Here is a 10608-nt window from a genome sequence, read left to right on the forward strand (position 1 = left end):
CTCCAAAATCACTGCAGATGGTGATTGCAGCCATGAAATTAAAAGATGCTTACTCCTTGGAAGGAAAGTTAAGACCAACTTGGATAGCATATTAAAAAGCAGAGACTTTACTTTGCCAACAAAGGTCCATCTGGTCAAGGCTATGGTTTTTCCAGTGGTCATGTACAGATGTGAGAGTTGGACTATAAAGAAAGCTGAGCGCCAAAGAATTGATGCTTTTGAACTGTGGTGTTGGAGAAGACTCTTGAGAGTCCCTTGGACTGTAAGGAGATCCAACCAGTCAATCCTAAAGGAGATCAATCCTGAGTGTTCATTGGAAGGACTGATGTTGAAGCTGAAGCTCCAATACTTTGGTCACCTGATGTGAAGAGCTGACTCTTTTGAAAAGACCCTGATGCTGGGAAAGATTGAAGGCAGGAGTAGAAGGGGACAACAGAGGATGAGATGGTTGGATGGCATCACCCACTCAATGGACATGAGTTTGGGTAAACTCTGGGAGTTGGTGATGGACAGGGAGGCCTGGTGTGCTGCAGTTCATGGGGTCGCAAATAGTCAGACATGACTGAGCAACTAAACTGAACTATTTCTAATTGTTCTTATAAGATTAACTAATTCAACAAAGCTGCTTTTATAGCTTTGCAGTAAGAGTTAACTCAGAAGGCCTAGGTTACTCAAAAAAGGTCTTGCTTCAGAACTGGTCTTTGGCAGGCTCCTGGGAGAGGATTCTGAGCCCTTGGAATATTCTACCATATAATAGTACTTTTTATATGCTGGAGGCTTTGGGCCACAAAGTACCATTTTGGTCAGATAGTTTATGTTAGCAACATGATTTGCAGTGAATGCCTTTTCTGTTGTGTGCGATGGGTGGGATAATAGAGCCTGAGTAGCTGAGGTCAGTCACACAGATGTTGCATGTTTACATGACTGAGCCACCCCCTCAAAAAAAAAAAAAAAAAACAAAACCCTGAATACCCAGGCTCACATGGTTGAGCTTCCTTGGTTGGCAACTCTTTGCAAGTGTTGTCATACATTGTTGCTGAAAGTATTAAGCAGTCCCTGTGACTCCACTGGAAATGGACAATGGAAGTTTGGCCTGGTTTCTTCTGGACATAGTCTCATGTGCCTTTTCCCTTTGTTAATTTCAATCTGTATACTTTCACTATAATAAGTGATATTCATGAGTATAACATCTTTCCCTGAGTCCTTCTAGTGAATCACTTAGCCTGAGTGAGGTTTTAGAGATGTCTAAAGTAATAGTTAATAAATTTTGAAGTGGTTAAGGCCTCCAAATGACTCTTTATTGCAAAGCATAATATTTTCATTGAGAAAACACTCTTTATAAGTATGTAAGTATCTAACAAGCTAAAGAAAACACTACTAAATAAAGAATATCTTCAGCCTAACACTCAGTTCAGAAAATCTTTCTTTGACAAATACTTTACAAGACAAATTTCTTCAAATGAGTTGCCTCTGTTTGTGACTACTTGGAATATTTCACCAAGTTTAGGTGTCCAAAGTTAAAGGTCTCCTTAATTTCAATTCAATATATGAAAATGAATCATTGTAACTTACTAAATTTTAAAAACAAAAGCCACATGAATAAATACATAAAAAGCATTTGACAAATCTAAAACCTCTTCATAATAAAAACACTTGACGAAACGTGATTCAAAAACACATGAAACACTCCTTTGAGAGAAGGAGAAGGAGAACTTCATAAATTGATGAACTACATATATGCAAAACCTACAGTATACTGAAAAATTTAACTACAGAGGTAGCATATGATCCAGCAATTTCACTCCTAGGTATAAATTCCAGAGAAATGAAAATATGTGTCCACGGAAATACTTACACACAGTTCCAGTTCCACATTTAAGGAGCTTAGAGGTCACCACTATGTCCTAAGTAACAAATCAAATAGACTGAAAAAATAACACTCTTCTTGGATACGTAAAAGATGGGAAAACACAGGGCAAACTTGACAAAATTTTGAATTCAGCTGTCATCACAATTCATTAATCCATACATTTAATTTTGTGTTTGATTTCCAGAAACAAAAAAAGTGATAGCTTATTTCAGGGCTTTCATGGGAGCCCTTGAATTTTAAGATGAAAACTTGAGCTGAGAGTTAACAAACCCAAGTCTATCATTTTTCCTTCACAAGTGTTTCAGTTCAGTTCATTTCAGATGCTCAGTCGTGTCCGACTCTTTGCAACCCCATGGCCATGGACTGCAGCACCCCAGGCCTCCCTGTCCATCACCAACTCCCGGAGTTTACCTACTCATGTCCATTGAGTCAGTGATGCCATCCAACCATCTCATCCTCTGTCGTCCCCTTCTACTCCTGCCTTCAATCTTTCCCAGCATCAGGGTATTTTGTCAAAAGAAACAGCTCTTCACATCAGGTGGCCAAAGTATTGGAGCTTCAACTTCAACCTCAGTCCCTCCAATGAACACCCAGGACTGATCTCCTTTAGGATGAACTGGTTAGATCTCCTTGCAGTCCAAGGGACTCTCAAGAGTCTTCTCCAACACCACAGTTCAAAAGCATCAATTCTTTGGCGCTCAGCTTTCATTATAGTCCAACTCTCACATCCATACATGACTACTGGAAAAGCCATAGCCTTGACTAGGTGGATGTTTGTTGACAAAGTAATGTCTCTGCTTTTTAATATGCTATCTAGGTTGGTCATAACTTTCCTTCCAAGGAGTAAGCATCTTTTAATTTCATGGCTGCAATCACCATCTGCAGTGATTTTGAAGCCCCCCAAAATAAAGTCAGCTACTGTTTCCACTGTTTCCCCATCTATTTACCATGAAGTGATGGGACCGGATGCCATGATCTTGGTTTTCTGAATGCTGAGCCAACTTTTTCACTCTCCTATTTCACTTCCATCAAGAGGCTCTTTAGTTTTTCTTCACTTCCTGCCATAAGGGTGGTGTCATTTGCATATCTGGGATTATTGATATTTCTCCCAGCAATCTTGATTCCAGCTTGTGCTTCCTCCAGCCTAGCATTTCTCATGATGTACTTTGCATATAAATTAAATAAGCAGGATGACAATATACAGCCTTGACGTACTTCTTTTCCTATTTGGAACCAGTCTGTTGTTCCATGTCCAGTTCTCACCAGGGTCCTTATAGTCATCATTACTATCATAAGGTAAACTATAGCATCCACTCAGCTTTCAAGGTACATGCTTCACCTGGCATTTCATCCCAATCAAGCACAGGTGACACCTTGATTAATTATGATACCACCACATGCCAAGAACTACCACCCATTTTCCACTGGCAAAGAGCTCAGAATTTCATTCAAGATTAAAGGCCCAACAAAACCAACCCTAAAATTCCAGCTTTATGAGTATATATCTTCTGGCACTACTCCTGATACCAATTCCATACTGTTCTGAATCCATTCAGAAGAAAGAAACCACACAGTAATTTGAACAAGAAAAGTTTAACATAAAGAATCATTAGCTATAATGGGGGATTTGCAAAACAAGACATTAGGTAGTTACAAGTAAAGAGAATGCTAAAGAGTATAGAAACAACCAGTATGAGGAACAGTCACTTCCCTTAGGACTGAGAGAGAGAGCATTCAAGGGCTAAAAGTGAGACCTTGTGAATAGGGCACAGCCGTGGCTTACTGAATGACCAAGAAGTCACTGTAATGCCATGCTAACAAAACTAGCAGGAAATCTATACTCTAAAACTTTGTGGTAGGTCTCCTTCTATGTATGGGGAGATCTCTTCATGAGAGATGACAGAGGGAGCTTCCAGTCACTAGGGCTCTGGCCACCATGTACTGCAGGAGAGGGATACCAGAGAAGATGCAAACACACAGGAGCCTGATGATAGAGAAAGCTGTACACACTGCAGAGGCTAGCCAAGCAAACACCCTGGAACCAAGAAGCAATATTTCCTATGCAGTGGCTCTCCAGTATCTCCTACTGCCAAACTTGAACACTGTTACAGCTGGGAAAAAAAAAAAATTTAGAGGGCCCAGGTCCATTTCCACAGAGTAGGCAAAATGGATGTTTGGAACTGAGAGGCAATAAATTGACAAATTGACTCTTAAAGAGTTCATGTAGGCACCCAATCTTACATAAACTCTTTCAGAAAAAAGAAGAGAAAGGAATGCATCCAAATTTAATGAAGCCAGTATAACCTGATACTAAAGACAGGCAAAAACATTCCAAGAAAACTACAAACCAATATCCTCATTAAAAAAAATTCTTAGCAAAATTTTCACAAACTGAATCCAGCAATCTATAAAAACAAGAAAATAATATAGCAATAAGGGTTTATCCCAGGAATACAAGGTTGATTAAACATCCAAAAATCAAAAAACAGAATATATAATGTTAGTAGAATAAATAAATAAATATGATCGTCTCAACTGATACAGGAAAAAAAAATTGATAAATTCAACACCATTGATGATAAAAAATTCCCAACTAAAAATAAAAGGGAACATCTGTGAAGTGTTAAAAAGTATCCACAAAAATTCTGCAGTAAATATATTTAATTGTGAAAGGCTAAATGATTTCTACCTAAAATCAGGAAAAATAAATTAATATCTCTTTCAAAACTTCTATTCAACACTGCACTGGAGGTCTTAGTCACTGAAAGCAAGAAGCAACAAATAAATAAAGAAAGCAAGAAAAACAAATAAAAAGCATACAGACTGGGAAGAAAGAAGTAAAATTGTCCTGATTCACAGATGACATGATCATGTAGTTAAAAATTCTAAGGAATCTGCCAAAAGGCTCCTAAAAGTAATAAATTACTATAGCAAACCTGCAGAAGCAAAGACCTAAGTAAATAGATATACAACAGTCAGATATCAAAACGCTTGATATTGTTAAGATCTCAATTTTGTCACTCACCATTCTGAAGCAAGGCTTTCCTGTATCTGTTTGTTTACCAAAACACTCATTCATTCATTTCCTTTTTCAAAAAGTATTCTACATCCCCAGCTATTACCGTACCTATTTGTCAAGGCATAATTCAAATCCTTCTTTCCCAAAGAAACTTCTTTGATGATTTCTCAAGACAAACAAATTGATGACTATTTATCAATATTTGTTCCTCTCATATGGTTCTTATCACATACAGCCTTTTTACTGAAGTTATTTAGATACAGCATTTTAGAGCGAAAAGAGACCATGTTTGGGAGCCTCCACTATCATCAGTGTGAAAAGGCTTGCGAAGAATATACATGTAATGGGAGTGGTGAGGGTTGCGGCCAAGTAGAAAATATATGCCCCTCTAGTGTTTAGTCGCTAAGTCGTGCTCAACCCTTTGCAACCCCAAAGGCTGTAGCCTGCCAGGTGCCTCTGTACACGGGATTTCTTCCCAGGCAAGGATACTAGAGTGGGTTGCCATTTCCTTCTCCAACATGCCCCCTCTAAAGGCATTCAGATTCACATTTTTCGTCCAACTGTGCGGACAAACATAAACACCTTAGAGTTTGGGTTCTCTGATATCGTCTGAGGTCCCACACCACCTCTTTAGTTCACACATGACGAAACAAGATCCCGGAGGGAAGTGGCTCAGTCAGGGTGTCTCAAAATTGTGGGTAGAAGCAGAAACCACCTGGTGGTCACATTCTTTCCGACCTTTTAATCCTCCAAGTGACTCGGCCTTGAGTGAAGGAGCTTCTCTGGGTTGGTGACCAAGCACAACTCGCGAAATGACTCAACGACACCCTCATCCCGTCAAGCTACCTGGAGGCCAGGCCCCACTGTGAGGGAGAATTACGTCAAACGGGGGCCTGAGGAGCTGAAGGAAACCAGGGCTGGGCCCTGGGAACCTGCGCTGAATCCAGACGCGCCTGGAGAACGCTGGCGGGCACACCCACAGGGAGCCGGGCCTCCCCACCTCCCCAGAGTAGGGGGCCCTCTGCCCTCTGGCGCCCCCGTCAGCCCTCCTCTGGTGCCCCGCTCAGCCCTCCCCGGGCGCCTCGCCCCTCGTCCGCCTCCTCAGTGTAGGGAGCCCTCTGGCACACCCCTCAGCCCTCCTCTGGTGCCCCGCTCAGCCCTCCCCTGGCGCCTCGCCCCTCATCCTCCTACTCAGTGTAGGGAGCCCTCTGGCGCCCCGCTCAGCCCTCCCCTGGCGCCCCGCTCAGCCCTCCCCGGGCGCCTCGCCCCTCATCCTCCTCCTCAGTGTAGGGAGCCCTCTGGCGCCCGGCTCAGCCCTCCCCGGGCGCCTCGCCCCTCATCCTCCTACTCAGTGTAGGGAGCCCTCTGGCGCCCCGCTCAGCCCTCCTCTGGCGCCCCCCTCAGCCCTCCTCTGGTGCCCCCCTCAGCCCTCCTCTGGCGCCTCGCCCCTCGTCCGCCTCCCCAGTGTAGGGGGCCCTCTGCCCTCTGGCGCCCCACTCAGCCCTCCTCTGGCGCCTCCCCAGTGTAGGGGGCCCTCTGCCCTCTGGCGCCCCCCTCAGCCCTCCCCGGCGCCTCGCCCCTCGTCCGCCTCCTCAGTGTAGGGAGCCCTCTGGCGCCCCGCTCAGCCCTCCTCTGGTGCCCCCCTTAGCCCTCCCCGGCGCCTCGCCCCTCGTCCGCCTCCTCAGTATTGGGAGCCCTCTGGCGCCCCCTTCAGCCCGCACCAGAACGCGCTCTCCTCGACGCAGCCCCCTCTGCGGGCTTACATTGAGCCGTGACCAGAATGCAGAAGAAAATCAGGAAGCAACGGACGTTGTTAAAACGCTGACACCAGGGGAAAACCAGACAGCCCCAGCCGCAGGGCCCCTCCACACTCCCTCTCCGGTGTCCGCCTTCCGTCTTGGAGCCGTGCTGCGTGGCCCCGGCCTGGCCGCCTCCCTGTTGGCTGAAAGCGCCGAGCTTTAGGAGGCTAAGCGGGAAGATCCTGAGGTGCGGGCGCCTGGGCCCGGCCTTCTCGGCCTCGACCACCAGGGGCCCGGTGCCCTCGCAGGGCGCGGCTTGCTCGGCCTGTGGCTGCACCTGCCCCGGGGCCTGCACCACCTCCGGGTGCACCTGCACCAGGCCCCGCTGCATCGCGCTGAGCCGGGGCGGGGGCTGGCCTCAGCCAGAAAGAAGCCTGCCGGGCCTGGAGGTCGGGGACCTGTTGGCCACCAGGGCCGCCCGCAACCCCAGCCTCCAGGGGGAACGTTTCTCCTTGGGCAGGAGGCAAACGTCCCGCGGGGAGGTTGGCAGTTGCTCCAGGAGAACGTCCGGGGCTGCTTCCTGCTTTGCTTCCACGTGGGGCAGGGGGTGGGGTGGAGGGAACGCTCGTCCTACTGTGTGTGTGTGTGTGTGTGTGTAACCGTCATGGACTGTACCCAACTGTCGTGTCCGACTCTGCGACCACATGGACTGTACCCAACCAGGCTCCTCTGTCCATGGGATTCTCCAGGCAAGAATACTAGAGTGGGTAGCCATTTCCTTCTCTAGGGGATCTTCTCAACCCAGGGATCGAACCCACAGTTTCCTGCTTTGCAGGCGGATTCTTTCCTGTCTGAGCCATCAGGGAAGTCCCCTCAGTTTTGCTAGATTCTTATAACTGTTCACATTGACAGGGGCCCCCAGAGGAACTCAGATGGAAGAGATCCATTAACGCCTTCAATCCACCAGGATCGAAGGATGCTACTCCTTATTTAATACTTCCCCGTTAGGAGGCAAGGGAAGGGAAGTTCTGTTTAGTGATGAGACAGTGAAACCATCATCTCCTGGTTTCCTCACACTTATTTTATTCTGGTGTTTTGTTTTGTTTTTTCTCCCAGCTTTATTGAGATGTAATTGACAACACTGTGTGAGTTTAAAGTGCATAATGTAGTGATTTTTTTTTTTTTAGTTGGAGTATTCTGGTGTTTTGTGAACTGGGTGATCTCACTAGAAACAACCTGCTGCTGCTGCTGCTAAGTCGCTTCAGTCGTGTCCAACTCTGTGCGACCCCAGAGACGACAGCCCACCAGGCTCCGCCCCTCCCTGGGATTCTCCAGGCAAGAACACTGGGGAGGGTTGCCATTTCCTTCTCCAATGCGTGAAAGTGCAAAGTCAAAGTGAAGTCGCTCAGTCATGTCCGACTCCTAGCGACCCCATGGACTGCAGCCTACCAGGCTCCTCCGTCCATGGGATTTTCCAGGCAAGAGTACTGGAGTGGGGTGCCATTGTCTTCTCTGAGAAACAAACTGAATGTTGTTAAATAACCGGGAAAATCAGAAGACATGGGGGGGAAAAATTTCTTTTCCATTACAGCGGGTTGTTTTTGTACCTGGGAAATAAATCACATGCTAGGTCCCATCCCCCTATGTAGGGAAGAAAATAATAACCCGTTCTGTTCTTAACGAGGGATACAGATTCTGAGACAATAATTTCTATGTGAAAAACACCTAGCAAATGGATGAAAACCAGCAAAGATGAAAAGACAATGTACTTTCCCAGGTATAAAATTTTTTTCTGAAAAGAAAGAAGGTAAGAGAATACCAGGATTTGAAATGTATTTTTATGAGAAAATGCAATTTCTTACTCTTTGTTTCCCACAGGCAAAAATACAAGTTATTTGGGACATAGGTGTGGGGAGAATGACTTTCCAGGAGAAAATTAAACTTTCTTTCCTCCCATGGGTTAAATGTTGTATTATCAAAAACAACCCAGCTGGACAAAAAGTTTTTGTGCTGCTAGCATGGTACTGGGGCTGCTATAATGGTACTAGGGCTCTGAGAAGAGCTGGGAAGGAAGGCAGCCCAGACACCACCGCTGACCTGAGGCCCGGCTTTCCTCAACCGATCTATATGCACATGGGTGAGCAGAAATGTTATTTTGCCTATACTAAGAAACTTAACTTGTCAAATATGTGTACCTCCACACAGAGGAGCAATGTCCTAGTTTTCCCATCTTCATCTCAAAGATGAATATTCATTGGAAGGACTAATACTGAAGCTGAAGTTCCAATACTTTGGCCACCTGATGTGAAGTGCTGACTCATTGGAAAAGACCCTGATGCTGGGAAAGATTGAGGGCAGGAGGAGAAGGGGATGACAGAGGATGAGATGATTGGATGACATCACCAACTCAATGAACATGAGTTTGAGCAAACTCTGGGAGACAGTGAAGGACAGGGAAGCCTGGTGTGCTGCAGTCCATGGGGTCGCAAAGAGTCAGACACGACTTAGAAACTGAACAACAGCAATCATACTCAAATAGAATTCTCCCTTCATGTTGCTTCATGACATTAACAAGTGTAAAGGAAACAGGAGGTAGAAAAGGGGTACTCTTTTTCTTGTGCTTTGGTACCAGACTGGATACTGCCTCAAAGAAGGAAAAAGTCAACACTCATCAAAATAAATTATTCTAGTACTTTTGCTTCTACTCAAAATACAAAGAGCCAAACTAAATGTTACCCCCACTCTACCAATGACAATAACCAAAAGAAAAAAGCAAAAAGAAAACTAGAAATAATATTTTAAAAATTATCACTTTTTTGAGCTTATCAGAGAACTATATTTGCAAAGCAATCAGGTGAAATGACTCCAAGGATAACATACCTGGGAAGAAGGATGAGACTCACAAACTGTTTCACCTTTGGCAGAGTTTGAGAACCACTGATGCGAGAATGTGGCCACCTCTATAGATCCCTTTGAAATGTGGTATCAGTCCACTTCAGTCGGTCACTTGTGTCCAACTCTTTGCAACCCCATAGACTACAGCACCCCAGGCCTCCCTGTCCATCACGAACTCCCGGAGTTTACTCAAACTTGTGTCCATTGAGTCGGTGATGCCATCCAACCATCTCCCCCTCTGTCTGTTAAGAAAAAGAGGGTGAAGAGCCTCAAGGATAATGTTTACTTATGATACGTGCCATCCTGTAAACTTTCTTCCCTCTCCTGTGATATTGATTCCTGTGCTTTGAATGGTAATTGTGAACCACCGTAAACCCTGAAATATCAAAGTCCTGAAAGAACCCCATAAGAACTACACAATAGAAACTTTCTCCATACTTCTTACTGATTGGATGTTTTGGTCACAGGTTAGTTGAGAGAGTGAAAATGAAGTGGAAAGGGATGGATAAAGTAATGAAATGTAGGTAAAGACAGTTCCTGAAGGGCAATATCAGCTTTCAGAATTATGTGAAGTATCAGCTTTCAGAATGTTACTTGTCCTTACATTTAATACTAAAAATGAAGTTGATGCTTACACTATCTCATAAAAACATGCCATCAACACTCTGAGTGTTGAAAACAGTGAGTATATCCTTTAGAACTCAACTGATCAACTGCCTTCACCCAGTTGCTTTATTTATTTTTCCCTCCTTCTTTCCCTTTCTCCCTCTCTACTTGTTCTGGATCATTTTTCACTTGACATCAGTCATCTTTAGAGACAGTTTTAGACATCTAGCTCCAGAAACTTCAAGAGACTCACAAACTGTTTCACCTTTGGTATGGTAATCTCCACACAGATTACCATAAGAGATGTTGAAATTTACCTTTATTTTATTAAAATTCCCAGGTAGTATTGGTTAAGGAGCTTTCTACTTTCCCTCTCTAATAAAAGGAGTAGAATAGATCCCAAGCTAGTCACAAGGGGAATTCTAAAATTCTTCAGTGAAACTAAAATTAAAGCATAATAATCTTTTCCTTGTGTCAAT

At 44.7% G+C, this 10608-nt stretch overlaps 1 protein-coding gene across 1 annotated transcript in view; it reads right to left on the reverse strand.

Annotated features, from left to right (window-relative positions):
• The window catches only part of LOC136158654 (solute carrier organic anion transporter family member 6A1-like), a 99764-nt gene extending 92745 nt beyond the window's left edge, over window positions 1–7019 (reverse strand). The window contains 1 exon segment of the mRNA XM_065920467.1: window positions 6653–7019. Coding sequence (XP_065776539.1) covers window positions 6653–7019 — 367 coding nt within the window.
• Window positions 7020–10608: the final 3589 nt, after the last annotated feature.

The sequence above is a fragment of the Muntiacus reevesi genome, chromosome 1, assembly GCF_963930625.1.
Source record: "Muntiacus reevesi chromosome 1, mMunRee1.1, whole genome shotgun sequence".
NCBI classification, from domain to species: Eukaryota; Metazoa; Chordata; class Mammalia; order Artiodactyla; family Cervidae; genus Muntiacus; species Muntiacus reevesi.